This window comes from Phodopus roborovskii, unplaced genomic scaffold (genome assembly GCF_943737965.1).
Source record: "Phodopus roborovskii unplaced genomic scaffold, PHOROB, whole genome shotgun sequence".
Classification (NCBI taxonomy): Eukaryota; Metazoa; Chordata; class Mammalia; order Rodentia; family Cricetidae; genus Phodopus; species Phodopus roborovskii.
The window spans coordinates 17542373-17564622 of NW_026126514.1; the positions used below are offsets into that span (position 1 = coordinate 17542373).

Consider the following 22250-nt stretch of genomic DNA (forward strand, 5'->3'; position numbering starts at 1 on the left):
GAAGGGACAAAAAGCAAATAGCAAGATGGGTACGTGTAAGCTTCAAATAATAATAAGTTACATGTGGCACAAATATAGTAACTCCCCCCGAGTAAACATAGAAAACTATCAGGCCAGAAAATAGTAATAATGGTGTGAGTGTGCGCGTGTACACTTGTGTGTATGTGTGTAAAACTGTAAGTTATGGAATTATTGAAATAAAGATACAAAAGAAACAGAGCATGCACACACTAATGAAAAGAAGCCCAACTACATTAGGAGTTCTACATCTGTATCAATCATTGCCTCACATAAAGCAAAAGCAGCAGGAAAGGAGAAACGGACAAATCCATATTATATAAAGTTCCTAAGTACAATTATAAACTTTCCAAGAAAAACACTGCTGACTAAAACTAGAGAATCTAAAGAGTAAAATTCTATACAGAAGGCCAGGCATAGTGGGGCGATGCAGGTCTATAACACAGAGTATTCGGGAGGTTGTAGCAGGGAAATTCCAAGTTCACGGCCAGTCTGGCTTACACAGTGAGTTCCACATCAGCCAAAGATAGACATACTCACCTTGTCTAAAAATAAATACATAAGAAATAAATCCAAATTTGTAATAGAACACCCCCCCACACACAGGGTTTCTCTGTGTCTCCCTGTCTACCTAGAACTTACTCTATAGACCAGGCTGTCCTCTAACTCACAAATCCACTTAAGTGCTGGGATTAAAGGTGTGCATCACCACACCAGGCTTCTGAAACACTTCCCCATAAGGAAAATTTCAGGACTACTTCATTTTATAGATAAAATTGATCCACATTTAAAGACAACTCAAAAAAGAACATTTCTAGATTGTTTTATAAGGCACCACAACCTTGATATGACTACCTGAGAAAAACACTACAAAAAACAAAAACAAAATATATATATATATATGTACACATACATATATCTGTGTATATACACATACATATATATGTCAATCTGATCAATTTAGAGGTGTCAAATGTAATCAAAGCAGAAAAAAAAGGAAAACAAAGAATACAACAAAAACTTGATAAATGAGAAACAAGCATGTTATACTCAGGAAACTGAATCCTACAATGACACTAGAACCCAGGAAAACAACTCCTTTTACAATATAAAACTCAAAAGCATCAACATAAATGAGATGTGGTAGTACAAATTTTTAAAGGCCAGGTCAAAAGGATCACAAGTTCAAGGCTGGTCTGGGTTACACAGGGAAACCCTGTCTCAAAACAAAGAAAAGATGGCAATTTAAAGAAATAGTTTTAAGATGGGGTTAAAAACAGGACTGGCAAAAAGTCTGCTCCAATAGTTTTCTATCTTCCAGCTCTAAAATGTAGTCCACTTTTCTCATGTCAACAGAAGTCAAGGTGGCATACAGAACAAATTAAGCAGAAATAAAACAGAAGCAATAAAGGTCTAACATAATGAATGCTACCACCCCCTACCATGTATTGTTCCCACTGCGCTCCTTAGATTGTGACAGCCAAGTCTTCACCTTACAAGCAGGACAGGAAAAAAAAAAAAAAAAAAGTTTTGCAAGGTGAGACCACAAAAAAAGGACAAAAAAACTAAAGAGTTCTACACAAAACAGGTAACACATCACATCACAAGCCCAACCATTCAGAGAACATCTCATTAGCATTTTAATACCCTACTCTGAAATGTTGAGTGACAAACAAGGGGCACCAGATACTAATGAATGTCTCTACTATGAAAACTGGAGATTCCAGGAAAAAAAAAAGGGTAGGTAAGAACGATCATGGGCAAATATAATTCTAAGGTTATAGAGTTATAGTCATTCAGATCATTCAGACTGAACAAATCTATAGATCTGATGTACAACATAAAGAATATAATAAATAATTAGAATTGTAATGTCAGGTGTGGTCGTGCACACCTTTAATAAGGTTATAGAGTTATAGTCATTCAGATCATTCAGACTGAACAAATCTATAGATCTGATGTACAACATAAAGAATATAATAAATAATTAGAATTGTAATGTCAGGTGTGGTCGTGCACACCTTTAATCCTAGCACTGGGGAGGCAGAGGTAGGTGGCTCTCTGTGAGTTCTAGAACAGCCAAGGCTGCACAGTGAGACCTTGTCAAGACAGAGAGAAAAGGAAAAGAATTAACTTCCTGTACACTAGAAATTTGCTGAGAATATTATCACCAAACAACAAAATTGGTATTCATGGAACATAACAGATAAGACACTTCCCTTTTATACCTTCTTTCTAAAATTATATTTATATATCTAGTGTCTGTGTATATGAGCACATGTAAGTGAATGTTAGAGAACAACTTGCAGAGTCCTCTCCTTGGACCATGTATATGAAGACCATGTATATAATTTGGCCTAGTTACTTGTTCTTTAGTCCAAGTTGGTTCATGAACTCATGACAAATCTTTAGCCTCAGTTTCCCAACTGTTGGGGTTACAGGCATGCACCACCACACTTAGCCTACAGTGGACAGATATGCTCGGATGTGATAATCATTTCACTATGAATGTAATATATAAAAACTTCATGTAGTATACTTTAAAATATATACAATAAAATAAAATTTAACCACTTTGAGGCGATATAATTGATAGGGGCCCAGTATTTGGTATATAGAGGCAGGAGGATTGCTCTAAGTTATAGTCCATCCTGGTCTACCTAACGAATTTAGGAAGCCTGTGCTATAGAATAAGACTCTATCAACAAACAACAATACAGAAATCAGAGCTTCGGCTGGGCGTTGGTGGTGCACAACTTTGATCCCAGCACTTGGGAGGCAGAGGCAGGCGGATCTCTGTGAGTTTGAGGCCAGCCTGGTCTACAGAGCTAGTTCCAGGACAGACTCCAAAACAATAGAGAAACCCTGTCTCAAAAAAACCAAAACAGACATTCTGTGGAAAGACTGAAAGATAAAGTTGAAAACATCTCTAAGGATGTACAGAAAATAACAAAGAGTTGAAAATTGGAAAAATGCAAAAAAACTGGAAGACCCATCCAGAAGGTTCTGTATATAAAACACAGGGAAAAAAAAAAATACATTAAGAGAAATCTCTCTCTCTCTCTCTCTCTCTCTCTCTCTCTCTCTCTCTCTCTCTCTCTCTCTCTCTCTGTGTGTGTGTGTGTGTGTGTGTGTGTGTGTGTGTGTGTGTGTGTACCAGCAAGATGACAAGGTAGGTAAAGACATTTGTCTTTGAGTTTAATACCTACATAGTTGAAGATGAGAACAGATTTGCACAAATTGTCCTCTGATCTCAACAGGAATGCAACCCCACACCCCCTCCCCATACACACTGTAAATATACAAGGAGAAAAGAAATTGTCAAGAAAATGTCTCAGGACTTAAGTTTCTAAACTAGAAAGGCTCACAAAGAATCCAGCATAATAGACTAAAATAATAGACTAAAATATTTCACTAACCTATATCCATGAAAGAATCCAGCATAATAGACTAAAATAATAGACTAAAATATTTCACTAACCTATATCCATGAAATTCTAAAGGGAGAAAGCTGTGAAGGGAAGGGGGGGTGAGCTCTACATACTGCAGAAGGCACAGACAAGTTGCACACAAAGCATTAACTGCTGGAATGACTGAGGAGCCAGAGCTAAAGCTAAAGCTCAGGCTGTAGGCAGCCTGCCAAGAAGTCCAAGATCAAGGGTTGGAGACCTGGTGTTGAAAGGCAGGCCACAATGAGGATGTAGGGAGATATGTTAGATAGCTAATGAAGGGCCATACACCTGGAGCCTACCTACTCAGGAGGCTGAGGCTGGAAGATTGCTTGAGCCTGGATGCTTAAGACCAACATAGGCAATAAAATGAGACCTCACCTCAAAATCAAAAACAAGCGTGTGTGTGTGTGTGTGTGTGTGGTGTGTGTGGTGTGTGTGTGTGGTGTGTGGTGTGTGTGTGTGTGTGTGTGTGTGTGTGTGTGTGTGTGTGTGTGTGTACCTTTAATCCCAGTACTCAGGAGACAGAGGTAGGCATATTTCTGTGAGTTCAAGGCCAGTCATGACTACACAGAGGAACCCTGTTTCAAAAAAAACAAACAACCAAAACAAAAAAAAAAAAAAAAAAAAAAACCAAAAAACAAAAACCACCCTTTCCCAATGAAGTAGAAATACAAGCTATTATAGAGAGAAACAGGAGTATATACAAGTCTGACCTAAAAGAGTTATAAGAGCTAAAAGATATGGCTCGGGGGTAAATGTACTTGCCATCACACTTGAGTTCAATTCCCAGGACCCATATGGTGGAGAGAAACAACTCCTAAAAGCTGTCCTCTGACCTCCATATGTGCTCCATGGCACGTTTCCCCTTTTACACACCCACACAATAAATAAACGATCATGCAAATAAATAGAAAGAGCTAAAACTAAAAAGCAGTTTCCTTGGGAGAACAGGCAATGGGACAAGGATGAAGAATAAATAACAGGCCTACTGGTTTTATAGCTAGCTCTGTATAACTGCTTGACTTTTCAAATAATATACACATATAATTCCAATAAAGAGAAAAAACTAAACATTACATTAAGAAGAGCAGAACACTTACCAGTATACTTTTCTTGCCTTCTGGATAGAAGTAACTGTTTGCACTTCTTTTAAGGTTTGCTTTGTTTTCTTTTCTGCTGACTTGAACGCCTATTTATTTAAAAAAAATTGTTTTAGCATTTTTAGGATATATTTACATAACATCAAAGTACACAATGGCATAACACATTGCTTTAGATAGCTTTCACTATATTGCCTCTAACTCGCAAAGATTCTCCAATCTCAGCCTTATGAACTACACCTAGCTTTTTTTTTTTTTTTTTTGGTTTTTCCAGACAGGGTTTCTTTGTATTGCTTTGGAGCCTATCCTGGAACTAGTTCTATAGACCAGGCTGGCCCTGAACTCACAGTGATCCGCCTTCCTCTGCCTCCCAAGTGCTGGGATCAAAGGCATACCCTACCAATGTTCTGATGAGCACATGAGATAGTTCAGTGGGTAAAGGACCTGCTGCCAACCTGTTGACCTGAGTTTGATCCCCTCTTAATTTCCATGTGTACTATGTACAAAGTAATAACAGAAAAAAGATTTTGTCATAAAGTATCTTGATTTATACACACAAGTATATATATAATGAAAAAATAAAAGATATTTACCTAAGAAGTAAAATGAATTAAATATTTACAATATACAAGTTGTTTTGTTTTTCAAGACTGGGTTTCTCTGTGGCTTTGGAGGCTGTCGTGGAACCAGCTCTTATAGACCAGGCTGGTCTTGAACTGACAGAGATCCACCTGCCTCTGCCTCTCCAGTCCTGGGATCAAAGGTGTACACCAGCACCACTACCGCCCAGCTACTATACTCAAAATTTTAAGACCTACAAATTAAGAACAAATTAAGAATGGTAGTATACTCCCATAACCCCAACATCTGAGAGACAGAGGCAAGAAGATCCAGAGTTTGAGGCTGGCCTAGATATGCAAGTGTGAGACCAGCCTGGATTATAGAGACTAGATTAATTAAGTTACTCATTTAACAGAAATTAAAGTCTCTACTTTGTTTTAGACAATCTTAAGAGACTAGAATGCAACAATGAACAAAACAGCAATGATAATTTTTGTTGTTATTGTTCTTGTTTGCTGTTATTGTTGTTTTACTATGTAGCTCTGGATAGCCTGGAACTCATCATAGAAACCTCACTCTGTAGACCAACCAGGGAGGCTTTGAATTCACAGAGCTCCACTTGCCAGTGCTGGGATTAAAGGTGTGTTATACTACATCTGGCAACAATTATACTTTTATGGGCCTGCTTATATTTTAAAGGATAAATACACAAATACTCAAATAATTTTTTTCAAGATAGGGGTTCTCTGTAGTTTTGGAGGCTGTCCTGGAACTCGCTCTGTAGACCAGGCTGGCCTCAAACTCATAGAGATCTGCCTGCTTCTGCCTCCTAGTGATGGGACCAAAGGTGTGTGCCACCATTCCTGGCTTCAAATAATTTTATGTCACTCAAGGAGTTAAGAAAAACAGTAGAGTAGATTTAGGGTTGTATTATTTGTTTTGTTTTATTACCTATGCCTTTAAATTATAGAACAAAACTCAATACCATAATTCCTTTATGCTGTCTTATTATATTCCTTCTTATATGTATCAAAACTCATACTGACAATGAGTTCTGGGTTGCAAAAGAGGATTTATTTTTGCACTGATCTAATCTGCGTTTGTCCACCAGCTGAACAAAAACATATGCAAGTGCTAGGGTTGCATTATTTTTAGTAGAAATGGTCAACAAAGGCTTCTCTGATGTCTCACTTAAGCAGATTATATAAATGAACAAAAGGAGGCAAAGAAACTTGAAAATCTGAGGGTAGATCATTTCACCTAGAAAAACTAGTAAGTGCAAGGATCCTAAGAACAGCAGTGCACTACAGTTTCAGGAACAGTTAGGATTCCAGTGTAGCCAGAAAGAGTATGGGATGGTGAGGTAAAAAGGAAACAGGTCATACAGGGTTCTATAGCCAGGAAAACAGCTCTGAACTGTAATAAGATGGGATGAAACTGGAAGCTTTTAATGGAGGAAAGAATGATGGAGTTAGTTTGTGGTTTAAAAGTATCACTATGGTTGCTAAACTAAGAACAGAAAGCAGTGGGTTATCAAGGACTAAACCTAAGGAGAAGAGAAATGTGGTCAAATTCTGCTAATACTGTGTGTGTGTATGTATGTGTGTGAGAGAGAGAGAGACAGACGACACACAGAGAGAGAGGGGGAGAGAGTGAGTGAGAGAGAGAGAGAGAGACAGACACAGAGAGAGAGAGACATGTCAAAGGCTAGTCTCAAACTCACTATTCAGCTTAGAATGACCCTGAACTCATAAACATTCTGCCTTTACTTCCCAAGTACTAAAATTACAGTCAAGTGATACAGTATCCAGTAGGTTCTGGTTATACATTAAATTGAAAAACAATCAATCAATAAATAAAAATGTGGGACTGGCAAGATGGCCCAGGGGGTAAAAAAAAAACACTTGATCCAGACTGGTGGTGGTGGTGTATGCCTTTGATCCCAGCACTGGGAGGCAGAGGCAGGCATATCTCTGTGAGTTCAAGGTCAGCCTGGTCTACAAAGTGAGTTCCAGGATAGCCAGGGCTTTAACACAGAGAAATCCTCAACAAACAAACAAAAACCTAAACAAACAAAAATAAGCCCACTTGATCCAAAGCCTGGTAACTTGAGTTTGCTCTCTGGAGCCCACCTAAATGTAGGAGAAAAGCCTACATGTTCCCTGAGATATAAGCACACACATACTAACAATAGTAAATGACAGTTTGTATGAGGAAAGAGTTCTGGATACCTTTCACATTTAAGCAGATAAGAATGAAAAGCTACTTGCTGAGATGAGGAATAAAGAGGGAAGTGCAGAATTGGGGAAGAAAGTAAACATGGGAAATATGCACATTTAAAGCAAAATTATAACCAAAAGAGATTTCTAAATTAGAAAGCCCCACTTAAACAGAAAGTCATTAAAGCTGCAGAAAAAAAAAAAAACATTCTATCAAGTTACCTTCTCAGCAGCTTCTACAGTCCTCTGTGTTTTCTTAGCAGCATACCTCTTATGATCATAGTATCTAGAAAAATAAATCTATATTAAATATTAAGTAAAATCTTTTCTTAGTTTTTATTTTTAATTCTATAGTCCCAGATTATATAAAACCAAGTTGAATAGAGCACACAATTTTTACCAAAAGAAGTATATAAATGTGTTCTGTAGCAATTTCCTACAAACTGAAACATTCCCTTCCAGGACTGGGTTGGTGAGAGACCCAATAAGTAAACACACTTTACTGTGGCCTGCAGTAAGGCTCATGAGGATTTCCTTCAGGTTAGAGGAGTAGACTTCCAGCTGAACTGCGAGAGATCCCTTGGATTTGTTGAGGTGTCTCTAACTTGGGCACAGGGCTCCAGATGCACAGCTTTCCTGGGGCATCACCTTTGCTGAGGTGGGCTTTTCACAGGCGCAACTGTGTTAACCTTGCTCCTATAAGTAAGCTCTCACTCATACTCTAGTCAGTAACCTCAATAAAAATTCACTGGTTCAGCAAGTTAGACTTCAGTACAACTGTTACTTTGATCTGTTGTAGATTCCCTTTCTAGGGTGAAAAGATGTGTGTGTGTGTGTGTGTGTGTGTATGAGAGACTCTGGTCTATTGTAGATTCCTTTTTCTGGGGTCAATAGACATATGTGTGTGTTGTGTTTCATTTCCCCAGGGGAAGTCTCTCATAAACAGACAAAATGATACCTGTTATTAATATCCTAGTGATTTACCACAGGTAATATTTTACCAAGAATTTATAGTTGGCGGATAGAGATATGAATCATCAATAAGAGAACTGGCCGCTCTTCCAGAGGACCCTGTTTGGTTCCTATCATTCATACTGCGGCTCACAAACATCTGTAACTCCAGTTCCAGGGAACCTGATAACCTTTTCTGGCAGACACTGGTACACATAACAAATGCAAGTGAAATACTCATACATATGAAATAAAAGCTAAACAGAATTAATAGTTAAGTGGCTTACTTTTTGGCATTGGCATAGGCTGACAGGCTGAGATCCACATCGACAAGCAGAGGCTTGTTTTTCTGAGGCTTCTGCGGCTGCTTGTTCTTTTGCTTTTTCTTTTTCCCTTTTGGTGGTTCAACATCACTGTTCTCAATATTGGCATCACCATCATCATCTTCCTCCTCTGATAACAAGTATGGATTTCTATTAAAAATATTCAATAGTATTTCACTAATGTCAATGACATCACTTTTCATTTAAAATTTTCCTCAATAAAATTAGAAATGATTTAATTATACATTTTCTATTTCTGAGAATTCCCAAAGAAAACTTGAGAATACAATGAATAATTAACAAAACAAAGCAAGCACTAACTGGTAAGGCCCACACTTACCGTAGCAGCATTGTAACATGGTTTGTTTGCAGTTTTAGTTCTTTGATTGCAGTTGCCACAGGGTCTCCTTGAGCTTGAGCTTCTTTCACAATCACGCCAATTTCTGTCCAGTCTATCTGGTTGGCTAGTGCACTGCGGACTACCTGAATGGCTCTGTCGACTATCTGCAGGTTCATCTCTATGAGTTCTCCTTTCAGTTTGTCTATTTCCTTAAGAAACAAAACCAAATGTATTTACTATAATGCCAGCTGAGATTCTCATGGTTGGAAATAACCAGAAAAACTAGGCATAATACCTGAGCCTGCTGAAGAGCTTCTAATCTGTTTTCATGATCCTTCCGAACATTATCTAATTTCTTCAGTGCTTGTTTTTCCTTCCAATAACAAAACAGAATTTTCAAAAGTTAGATTTATTTCAATGCACAACACTTCTACCTCTCATTTCCTAAAACCTATTGACCTGATGGTTCCTCTACCTGTCAGTGGTGTCACACAGGCGCCTAAAGTTTCCCCACAAGCTGGGCGATGGTGACACACACCTTTAATCCCAGCACTCGGGAGGTAGAGGCAGGCGGATCTCTTGAGTTCCAGAACAGTCAGCACTACACAGAAAAACCCTATCTTAAAAAACTAAAAAGCAAAGTTACCCCTTAGTTCACTCCCTCAAGCCTTACCCTCTAAAAACATCACGTTGAAAGATTACTTCTCTAACTCCCAGTCCCTGTATAGAATGTGCACTTTGGTTACAAGCAAACTATATATAAAGCATGACCCCATTTCTCTTGGCATTATCCAAACAGGCAAAATTCAAGATTTCTTATGGTATATAAGTTTTTCCTTCTTATGTAGCATTAGAGATCAAACTCACTCTGTAGACCAGGCAGCCACAAACTCACATTTGTCTTTGGAGTGCTGGGATTAAAGCATGCACCAGTGCCGCCCAGTCAAATTCTTTTTTTTTTTTTTAATCATCCAACTAGCCAAATTCTTATGTAAAATGTGTATTTAAAGATTTTACTTTCATTTATGTGTGCATATGTGTGGATTTCTGTATGTGGGTGCAGCACCTACAAGTTCAGAAGAGGCTTCCAATTCCCTAGCACTGGAGTTACAGGAAGTTGTGAGTCTCTCAGCATGGGTGCTGAGAACCAAACTCGGGTCCTCTGGATGTGCATTATGCATTCTTAACCACTGACCCATCTCTCTAGCCTGCCAGTGAGTTCTTTAAAAGTATAAACTGGGGCTGGAGAGATGGCTCAGTGATTAAGAATACTTGCTGTTCTTCCAGAGGACCCAGGGGTGGTTCCCTGAATCTATATGGTGACTCACAACTATCTGTAACTCCAGTTCCAAGGTGTCTGATACCCTCTTTTGACGTTCATGGGCAGCAGGCACACATGTGGTACACATACATGTAGGCAAAACACACATAAAATGAATATGTCTTTTCTTTCTTCAAGACAGTGTCTCATTATGTAGCCCTGGCTGTCCTGGAATCCACTCTGTAGAACAGGCTGGCCTCACTCACTGAGATCTGCCTGCCTCTGCCTCCCCAGTGCTGGGATTAAGAACATGTGCCTCCACCACCCTGCTAAAATCAACTTTTTAAAGGCACAAATTATCAGCTTATTGACATTTAGTTCCAGTATTTTTCACAACATCTTTCACTCACATGATACAAAGGTTCAGAGAAGTTATCTGATTTCCTGTATAGCATTTTATCAGACATAATTTACACTTCAGAGTTTGTTTTGTTTGTTGGGACAGGGTCTCATATGTAGCAGACAAGGCTGGCCTCAAACTCACTAGCTTAATTCCTGATCTCCTGCTGCCATTTCTCACCAGCAGGGATTACAGGCATATACCACAATGCCTGACTTACATTTCAAAATTACTGAAGACTGTTTTTTAATGCTTTATAGCATCACCAATTAATTATTACTTAAATGTTGGATAAAATACCTAAAAGATTTAATTTATAAGAGTAATGATTATCACAAAAAGCTTTTGGTATAGTTTGAGTATCCTTAAACTAAGTGTTTGATACCAGAAATACTTCATATGATGGAGATGTTTTGAATTTTGGAATACTTGTATATACACAACCAGCTGTGCAGCCCTAATATATGTATCTGAAACTCTTTCAATATCATTGTATTGATCTAACTGCATATAAAATTAAATTGGTGCCCTACTGCAGTGGGCATAGGTATGCAACATATGTATATACATGCAGGCAAAATATTCATACCTATAAAATATATAGGTCTACATATTTAAACAATTAAAATAATGAGTACTGCTGTGCATGCCTTTAATCCCAGCACTTATGAGGCAGAGACCTGTGAGTTTCAGGACAGCCAGAGCTATGTAAAGACCCTGTCTCAAAAAGTTAAAAAAAATTATAACAATATTGATAATGACTATTCTTGTTAAACATCTGTTCTCTAGCCAAAGTGCCATCATCATGTGACAATCACATGATGCAATTTATTGAACTACATGCTTGGAAACTCTCCTATTTTAAAAGAAAAGGGAAGACTATATATAAGTATCCATGTATCTTGAAATTTTGTGCAACTGTCTTTGTGCCCTTAACCTCTTAGCCATCATTCCAACCTCTTAACTCTTTTCTAATAACAACCTTTTATTTTGAAGCTACATCATTTCCCCTTTCCCTCCCACCCCTCCTATGCACCCCTTTACTCTTTCCCAAACTCACAGACTTTCTTCAATTACTGTTGAACACACTCCCCTCACCCCCATGTCAAATACAAAAATACAACCTGTGCAGTCCACATAATACTGCCGGTATGGTTATGATCTCACTGCTGCCCCCCTGGTATTGGACCCCAATTCAGGGGCTATCCCTGGGGAAGACCCTTTCTCCCATTCTCGGTATTCCATAGCTGCCACGGTTCTTTATCTAGGGTTGAGGCCCTATGGCTAATATTTTTGAAAAAAAAAAAAAAAAATCAAATCTCTTCCAAATTAAAAGTTACTTTGGGATATATTGTATCAGAGAAAAATAAAAAAAATTAGAGAAAAAAAAAGAAAGAAACAGATCTGTAGCACATGCTCTAAAGTCATGGTCAAATATGCTGCAAAAATGGTGCCTATTAAATCCTCTTTGAGGAATCATCACACAGAACAGACAAGGACCTAGCTTTAAAGCAGCTTAAGAAAAGCAACACAGTTTACAATAAAGAAACAGCACAGAAAATAATTTTTTTCCTCTGGCCCATGTAACATGTTCCTTATAATGTAGTCTCATAATGTTTAGGTTTGAGAAGCTCTGAATTGCTTCAAATACATTGAGTCATACTATGGTATATAATAGGCTAATGTTCCCACTAGATTGCATTTCCTTTAGGAAGATCTGAAAATGGAATAAAAGCGGGAGGAGTCAATAAGACTCCTCTGGGCTTTTACAATAAAGTAAGAGAAGGGCAGGTCATGGTGGCATACACCTTCAATCCCAGATCTCCCAAGTTTTTGGTCAACTTGATCTAAATATCAAGTGTCAAGACTAGCCAGGATTGCAATGAGTCCCTATCTCAAAAACAAAACACTTGGGCAGGAGAGATGTTCAGTAGTTAAGAGCACTTACTGCTCTTCCAGAGGACTATTCAGTTCTCAGCACCCACATAATGGTTCATAACATCTGTAGCTCCAGTTCCAGGGGATCTGATCTGAGAACTCACACATAATGTCCCACAGGTCTAGAAGGCAACTTATTCTTAAACGAAAACATATTTACCTCCAAACCACTCTGACTAGCTAGTCTAATATAAATATTTTAAATAATACTATACCTGTTGTAAAGCTTTTAAATCAATTTTCTGACCTTCTATCTTGGAATAAAATTCATCCACAGCCTTATTTAAAAAAAAAAAAAAAAAAGACAAACAATGGCTGTAAGTACAGAGAAAAAAAGCATGGTCTCTACTTCAACACACACACACACACACACACACACACACACACACACACACACACACACACACACACACACAGAGTGTTAGCCTGTTTTATACTGTAGTGACCTCATTGGATCTGACCACATTTCCAATGATGCAGCTAACAATGTCAAGAATAAAACAAGGTCAAATATTTAATCTTTATATAAAAATGGCAACAACTGTTTTTAACAGTTGTATCTGTGATTGCATTGATTTTTAATCAATCCCCAGATTCACACTGATTGAAAGGCATGAATATTTTCTACATTTCTTTTTTCCAGTGTTGAGGCTTAAATCCAGGGCTTGGTGCATGCACTCATAATGGGTTACACCCCAAATCCAAGGCGGCATAACAATTCTTACAACTCATGTTGTATTAACTAGCACAAAACAGACCTAGAAAACCCACCTTGTCAAACGATTCAAATTCTATATATGGACATTGTAAATGTTGAGAAAACAAGAAAGGATGAAATTCCTCATACCTGTAAAAACATATTTATTATATCACAATTAAGAATACTGATTAGCATACAAAGCAATCTGACCCATGGCTACACACTCACGTTAGTATGTCTTCAGCCGGTTTATCTGCATCCAAGCTTGGTTTTGCTTCTCTTTTCTGGATTATATAGCCCTACAAAAACAAAAACAAAACAAAACAAAAAAACAAAAGCTAACTAATACTAGACTCATCTATAGTCACAATTAACAAAAAGTTGACATATTGACTGTTATTTTTTCTAATTAACGGTACATTTTAGAAATGAAGGAAAAATATTAAAGTATGAGGTAATTTTCTAACTAACTATGAGGAGACCTTAAGCCACCTTTTTTGTTTTGTTTGTTTTAACTGATGGCAAATTAAAGAAAGCTTCTCTAAAAATCAATTCAAGATCAAACATTTTATCCAGATATAGTGATACCTGCCTATAAACCTAGTACTTGAGAGGCTGATGAGGAAAATCTTGAGTACTAAGGCCATGCTGGGCTTCACAGCAAGACTTTGTATCAAAGAAAGAAAAACTGGCTGGTGTAATAGTTCAACAGTTAAGACTGCTTGTTGCTTTTCCAGAGGACCCAAGTTTGGTTCCCAGCACCTACAATAGGAGGCTCTAGTTCCAAGGGACTGACACCTTCCTTTGCTCCCAGGGTCAGATATGTGGCATGCACTCACATATGCATATGTGCATATACATAATTAAAAACCTTTTAGAAAGTCAAACTTCTCTTTCTTTTACACAAATTCCTTAACTGGTATTGCTTTTTGTGAGTTTTGCATCTTTGTTTTTGCAAGTGGGGTCTTGTTTAGCTCTGGTTGGCTTTGAACTTGCTATGCAGACAAGAATGTCCTTGAACTCCTGCCTCTACTTATCAAGTGTTGAGAATATAGGCAGGCATTCATAGTGCCTAATTTATACAGTGGTGGGGACCAAACCCAGGAACAAGTGAACTCTAGGCAAGAGTCTTATCAATTGAGATTTATCTTGAGCCCCAACATGGTATTTTCTATAAAAGAAAAAGGACAGGGGAAAAAAAAAAAAAAACAATTTACAAGAAGCAATACAAAAATAAAGAGATTACCCTAGAATTAGGTATAAAGTTCAATGGTATAGTAGAATTTGTATGTACAAAGCCTTGGGTTCAAGCTCATATAAGAAAAACAAAACTTAAGTTACAACAATAAGTAGATAAAAGATATTTTGTTTCTAAAAATTCAAATAAGATCAATACAATACAAGGCTGGTGAGATGATCAATGAGTAAAGGTGTCTGTCACCAAGACTGATGAACCTGAGTTGGATCTCTAGGACCTACACAATAAAGGAAAGTAGTCCACTCCTGCAGGTTGTCTAACCTCTGGAATGCTATGGTACCTCCCCCAATAAATAGATACATGTAAACAACACAAAGTAACTATTTACATGATGCTGCTACCTTTCCATTGAAGTTGGATGTTTCTTTCATATATTCTTCTGCCTTCTGCACACAAACCAGTACTTTTTCAATATCTAATGGAGAAATAAAAACAAGGGGAAAAGGAATGCCAATCAAGTTGATTAATCATCATTAAATAAGTATGTATGCCGGGTGGTGGTGCGTATGCTATTAATCCCAGCACTCAGAAGGCAGAGGCAGGCAGATGATCTGTGAGTTTGAGGCCAGCCTGGTCTACAAAGTGAGTTCCAGGTATGAGTATGGTAGTACAGGCCTCTAATGCCAGCACTAAGGAGGCTGAGATAGGACAACATGAATTCAAGGTCAGCTAGGGCCAAATATAGTAAGACCCTATCAAAAAACAAACAAACAAAACAAAAACAAAAACTGGGATGCTGCCAGGTCTCCAGGAAATGGAAGGAAGACCAACTCCTAACAAGTTGTCCTCTGAGAACACACACACACACACACACACACACAGTAATTAATAATAAAAACAAAAAAAACTGGCCAATGAGATTGCTCAATAGGTAAAGGTGCTTGCTGCACAAGCCTAGAGACATGAATTCATCCCCCAGAACCCAACATAAAGGTACAAAGAGAATAGACTCCACAAAGTAGTCTTAGATCTCTATACACATGCTGAGATGTCTTGCTCCCTAATACATATCAGGCACACACATGCTCACGTGCGTGCACACACATATACAAAGTTTTAAAAATAAAAAAAAAAAAAACAGATAAAGTATTTATGAAATAAATAAAATGATAAAGACCTTTCATTTGAATAATTGGTATATATGTACGATATATACATATCATATATGATTATTTTTTGGTCAGTCAATTCTAAATCATCCACCTTTCTTACAAAAAGGATTCTTTATTCATAAACCTAATTTCTACATATATTTATTCCTGAGTGCTTTGTAAATTTCTTCTCCAAAAAAGTTACTATTTAATTACTACAGCCTCATAATACAATGCAACCTGTGAAAAGGTTATATATCTAACATTAAGTAATCAGAGTTGTCCCAAACATTTTTCCATCCATGTTTTTGTCCCATGAGTATCCTGTTAATTAAAAAAAAAAAGAAAGAAAGAAAAAAAAAAAATACCACCACCATCTGTTGCCACTAGGGACAAAGAGGATACATTATTATATTTCAGAAAACATTTTGTTTGTATTTTGTTTTTGTGTTTGTTTTTTCAAGACAGGGTTTCTCTGTGTAACATACCTAGCTGTTCTAAAACTTCTTTTGTAGACCAGGCTGGCCTCGAACTTACAGAGACTCCTTACCTCTCTCTGCCTCCCAAGTGCTGGGATTAAAGGCATGCACCACCACAACCTGGCACTGATGTGTACTTTTAATGAAACAAAATCTCGTTTTAAAATGAAAGTGTTAAATAATCCTCAAACACAAACACTAGGAGTGTTTCAAACATCATACAAGGTCATACAGGTCATAATTTTTCCAAGAATAAATCTTTCTTTTACATTTTCTTAACTTTTTAAATTTCTTTTAAAATAACAGCCAATAATAATTTTTTTTTAATTGTGTTTGTGTACATGTCTCAGTGTGCATGTAGGGATTAGTGGACAGTTTGTGGGAGTCAATCTGATCTTGGGATCAAACACAGGTCATCAGGCTTGGGAGCAATTACCCTTCCACTGGCCATCTCCAATGGCCCTACATTCTTATTTATCTTATTCTGATAAGTTAGCTCTACAAGTAATTACTGGAGCCTAATTTTATCATGCAGCCTATAGAAATTCAAACGTATGATGGACCCTGTGCTTTAAGTCACAAGGCTAGTAATCCAACTAATCAAGACATCTACTATCCCAATCTCAGTGCAAAAACTAAAGGGCATGAAAAGATAAGTTCCAAAGTCCAAAGGTATGAAGGTAAAAAGACTAAAGTGCTTATTAATAGGGATAAATGTTCACACTGGAGAAAGACCCAGTGGAGGAAAACCCATACATGGAGGGATATTCTGATCAAATTTTTGTTTATTTATTTTTTTATTTAAAAAAATTTTTTTTCATGCAGGGACTCACTATGTAGCCTAGACTGTGCTCAAACTCACCAAAATCCACTCTTAGCACTGAGATTATAAGTATGAACCACCATTATTTGTCTTCCTATACACACACACACACACACACACACACACACACACACACAGAGTGACAGGGATAGGGCTCAACTGTGGAAGACAGAAGACAAATAGAGAGCTGGAACTGGTTCTTTCCTTCCCACATGTAGATCCTGGAGACCAAACTTAAGGTCTGCAGTCTGCAGGCTTCACTTTACTTGTTTCCCATCTTGCCAATCCCAGACCAAAGTTTTGTAAATTTGGAGTTAGCCATTTACTTACAACTTTAAAAAGTTAAATTATTTGTAGTAAAGAAACAAGGGCCAAAGATTAAAGAAATGCCTCTGCACTTAAGATCACTGGCTGTTCTTCCAGAGGACACAAATCCAATTCCCAGCAGCTACTACAGTGGCTCACATGGGTTGTAAATCCAGTCCCAGGAGATATGACACCTTCTTCTGGCCTTCCAGGGCACCAGGCAAGCATGTAGCAAACAGATACACAGGAAGCAAAACCCATACACATTAAAAAGGAAAGAAAAGAAAGAAGGAAGAGCTATGTGTGCTAGCAGACACAGATACTCGCAGCAGCCAAGAGATTGAGGCAGGAAGACTCAGAGTTCAAGATGACACTGCACTATAATGTAGGAGAAACCTTATTTCCAAAAAAAAAAAGGTGTTTATCAGCAGTATATTTTTCTAACACGTGTGGGACCTTAGTAGCATGAAAAAGATCAAAGATAAAAGGAAACAAGAAAATGTACAAAGTCTGGACCATGAAGACATACCTTTGCTTTCAAGTTTTTCATCCACTTTGACATTGCCAGAGAATCCATTTTCTATAAGACAGTGCTCAATAAGAGCTGGTCCATAGGCTACAAAAGTAAAGAGTATTGTTGTTACTATTTTTCTAAAAACTTCCCATTTAAAACACAATATAAATTTGTATCCCAGTATAAATAACCTACACTCTATAAACAGCCAAGTGGGATTCCCAGCACCCACATCAGGCAACTCACAACTGGACCTAACTATAGTTCCACAAGGACCTGATTCCTCATGGTCTATAGGCAGTGGCACATATTCACATACCCACTCATAGACATATAAATACAATAAAATAAAAAATAAAGTTGTACAAGATCCCTAAATATCCACGAAATGCAAGCCAAAACAATAATGAGGTATCACCCTACAGAGGGAGTTACACAAGATAGCCAGGGCTACACAAAGAGATTCTGTCTCAAATACAAAAACAAACAAACAAACAAACAAACAAAAATATACACTGGAATGCTATTGTTATTTAGCTATCAAAAAGAATGGAATCCTGTGATTTTTGTCATTTGCAATAATAAGAATGGAACAGGACACTATTATGTTAAGTTAAATAAACTAGGTATAGAAACACAAGAATTACATGATTTCACAGTACGTAAAATTTAAAAAAATAAATAAATAAAACTCAAAAACCGAGAGTGGTTATCAGGGGAATAGATATGACAGGATAGAGAAAGGTTGACCAGTGAGTACTTAGTTAGATAAAGTTAGAAAGTTCTGGTATATTACTGCACAGTAGAGTGACTACAGATAACATTGTATTGTATACTTGAAAAAGCTAGCCAGGTGGTGGTGGTGCACACCTTCACCTTTAATCCTGGCACACGGGAGGCAGAGACAGGTGGATCTCTGTGAGTTCCAGGACAGCTTGGTCTACAGAGTGAGTTCCAGGACAGCCAGAGCTACACAGAGAGATCCTGTCTTGAAAAACCAAACCAAACCAAAACAAACAAAAAACCTAAAAGAAAAAGAGAAAGCCCAGGATATCACTTGGTGTAAAACAGAGGATTCGATCAATATCAAACTCAGAAAAATAAAGGTTTAAATTAAAACAAACAAAACTGGCTAATAAGATAAACCATATTCACAGAACATATCCATAAAACCACACATAAAATATTTTTAAAAAGCGGTGGTGGTATACACCTTTAATCCCAGCACTTGGGAGGCAGAGGCAGGCGGATCTCTGTGAGTTTGAAACCAGCCTGGTCTACAAGAGCTAATTCTAGGACAGCTTCCAAAACCACAGAGAAACCCTGTTTCGAAAAACAAAACAAAAATAAATAAAAATAAAAAGATATAATTATTCAAAAGAATTCAGATTAAAACAGAAAAAGCAGCTTTATTCTCAGAGGAGATATGACTCTATATGCTAAAAAGTTCTAAAGAATACATACATGTACATATATATACACACACAACACATACATACACATTGTCTTCTAGACTATATCACTTTATTAGCGCTGAATAGTAATTTTTAAAAACAACACACAAAAAGAAAATCCAGGCATTTAAGAACATAATTTATATATAAAAACTATGAAACACTAAACTTTTAAAAATTCAAACAAACAGTAGATGTTCTTTGTTCACAAAAGACTGTAATTAAAATTTCTCTTTCTTCCTTTTTTTTTTTTTTTTTTTTTTTTCCTCCAAGACAGAGTTTCTCTGTGTAGCTTTGTAAACCAGGCTGACCTCAAACTCAAAGATCCACCTGCCATTTCTTCCCAAGTGCTGGGATAAAAGCATGCACCACCACCACCCAGTAATTAAAATTTCTATTCTCCACACAGGACCAATACAACACTCATCAAAATCCCAGCAGGCTTCTTGTTGTTGAAGAAAGCAATACCCTAACCCTAAACTGTACAATGAAATGCAAAAGTGTAGTCAAAGGCTTTGGGAAGACAAAAGAAAGAGCTATAAGTATTTAAACTACTTGATTTCAAAAGCTATAGAAATCTGCCAAAGAAAGTGTAGCAGAAGGATCACCTGGGGTTTAAGGTTGCCTAAGTTACTTTAACAAGTTCAAGGCAAGCTAAGCCATGCCTGTGTCAAAACCAAACCAAACCAAAGGACCTAGCAAGGGTGAGAGGAAGAGAAGAAAATGAATATCTGGCAGATGCTACCACCCTTGAGGTCCACAAACTTTGTAAAGAAAAAATACAAACAACTAAGCTAAGTAAAAACAGTTACTTGAAAAAAAGCAAATGATCCAAATTCTACAATAATGAGGTACTGACAACATTCTATATCACTTTTACTCTTTTAAAAGATGTGTTATTTTCTGTATTATTATGTGCATGGGTTTATTTGCATCAGTGCAAACAAGAGCCCATGGAGTGTTGTAATTAGAGTTAGAGGCATCTGAGAGCCACATGTGGGTGCTGGGAACTGAACTAGATCCTTATGAGCAGTAAGCACTCTACTACTAAAGCCATCTCTCCAGACATTGTGTTCATTTTTTGAGAGAAAGGGCTGCTCATACATCTATCCCAAGTTGGCCTTGAGCTGACTACAAAGGCAATGATGACCTTAAATTTCTGATTCTCCTGCCTCACAAGAGTACTGGGACTATAGGTGTGTACTACCCAGACAACTTTCATGTAATGCTGAAGACCGAGCTCAGGGATTTGTGAATGTTATTACCCTACTAACTGAGCTATATCCTCAGCTCCATCTGCACTGTTTTAAGATCTAACCAATATAAAAATCTCCATCTTTCAGGACAATCGCATTTAGTGACTGCTCATCATTACAAAACCTTCGGCCCCATGCCTAGCACCACAAAACAAACAAAAACTTCTTTCTTTGAGAATAAAACCATCCTTACTCAAGAGATCCCTTTTAACTTCTTGTTCAATATAATAATAATAATGGTTTTATGTGTATGTTTGTGTAAATGTATGCCTCGTATGTGGATAGCCATGAAGGCCAGAAGAGGATGTCAGATTCCCTGGACCTGGAGTTACAAGTGGTTGTGAACCATTGGTCATGGAGCTGTGAACTGAACTTGAGTATCTTTCCCCTTGTTCAATTTTTTGAAAGGAAAAAATTTTTTAAAAATATATTTGTAAAAGTGTTGTCACTCAAACATCTTACTGCAAAATGTAGGAATACTCACGAAGTAATGGGTTAAGAACTCTCTTCAGCAGTTCACCCTTAGGAGCACTAGCGATGACTTCAGTCAATCTGTGGACAAAATTGACACACTTTTTATTGTCTGGTATTTAATAAACCTTATAGCATTATGTACATTCACATTACATTTATCCACATCAATTTATTTAATCCTTAGAAGAGTATGAAATGCAACAAAAACTATTTGTGTAGATATAAAAAATTAGTCCTAAAAGTAATTTATTCATGGAGCTAGAGATGGCTCAGAAGTTAAGAACATTTGCTCTTGCAGAGGACATGAGTTCAGTTCCCAGCATCCACAACCATTTGTAACTCCAGCTCCAGAGGATCTGATGCCCTCTTCTAGCCTCTGCACGCAGGCAGACACAGACACAGGTAGACAGACACAGACACAAACACACAAATACTTTAAAAGAATTTTTTTTATCCAGAGCTGGGTATGTTGATACATGCTTATAACCGTGAATCAGAGGTAGGTGGCACACCCTGAGTTCAAGGCCAGACTAGGCTACACAGTAAGACCCTGTTATCAACACACAATAATTTATCCACAATTAGAAGGTTCTTGAATGGTATAACCTGAGACTTAAATCTAGGTTTTCTATAAGAAATAAGTATTTTTCAACAAAGTCATGAATTGCTTATTATCAATGTGACAAGATGCATTTCTATATAAAAGTTAGATGTTGTTTGTAAATCGACATGTCATATCTGAACACCTGCAATTAAACACCTAATTAAAGATTTGCTAAGAATTCATAAGGATTCTGTTGTTCAATGCAGCCCCCAAACTAAAGAACCTGTTAAAATGTCCCCCCTTGGAGCTACTGAAATGGCGATGAGCCATTTACAGTTCAGTAAGGCCTCCTACTGCTTCTGATGAATGCTGAGCTTTGAAGACCACCAAATGGACTACTAGGTAGCAGAGCCTGACAGCCCGAGAAGCTGTCATCAATCGTCACCTTACCCTTTCACTTTTTTCGACATAAACCAGAATGTCTACCCCACACTGCACTCTGCCTGCCTAATGTACCTGTCTTCTCTCAGAACAGTGAAGTCAGCACCTCACTTTGGCAAGAAATCACAAGCATTAAATAACCCAAACTGTAGTATAAAAAGATATATACTTGAGGGCTGGGCATGGTGGTGTATACCTTAATTCTAGCCGTCTGGAGGTAAAGCAGATGGATCTTTGAGTTCAAAGTTTACATAAAGAGTTCTAGGCCAGTCAAAGCTTGTCTTAAAAAAAGAGAGGGAAGGAGGGAAGGGATGGGGGAGAGAGAGGGAGACATTTGCTATCCACAA

General features: G+C 37.5%; 1 protein-coding gene and 1 non-coding gene across 2 annotated transcripts in view; both read right to left on the reverse strand.

Moving 5' to 3' along the window:
* Nemf (nuclear export mediator factor) overlaps positions 1-22250 on the reverse strand; it is a 51568-nt gene that overhangs the window by 23612 nt on the left and 5706 nt on the right. The window contains exons 6-16 of the mRNA XM_051195917.1: positions 20929-20996; positions 17750-17836; positions 14863-14936; positions 13492-13562; positions 13335-13410; positions 12779-12841; positions 9260-9337; positions 8965-9173; positions 8589-8774; positions 7573-7636; positions 4571-4659 (exon numbers count right to left, since the gene is read on the reverse strand). Coding sequence (XP_051051874.1) covers positions 4571-4659; positions 7573-7636; positions 8589-8774; positions 8965-9173; positions 9260-9337; positions 12779-12841; positions 13335-13410; positions 13492-13562; positions 14863-14936; positions 17750-17836; positions 20929-20996 — 1065 coding nt within the window. The remainder of the gene's footprint in view (positions 1-4570; positions 4660-7572; positions 7637-8588; positions 8775-8964; positions 9174-9259; positions 9338-12778; positions 12842-13334; positions 13411-13491; positions 13563-14862; positions 14937-17749; positions 17837-20928; positions 20997-22250) is intronic.
* LOC127230818 (small nucleolar RNA SNORA40) lies at positions 6141-6267 on the reverse strand. Its single transcript, XR_007835219.1, has one exon. It is a non-coding gene; the product is annotated as a small nucleolar RNA SNORA40 (small nucleolar RNA).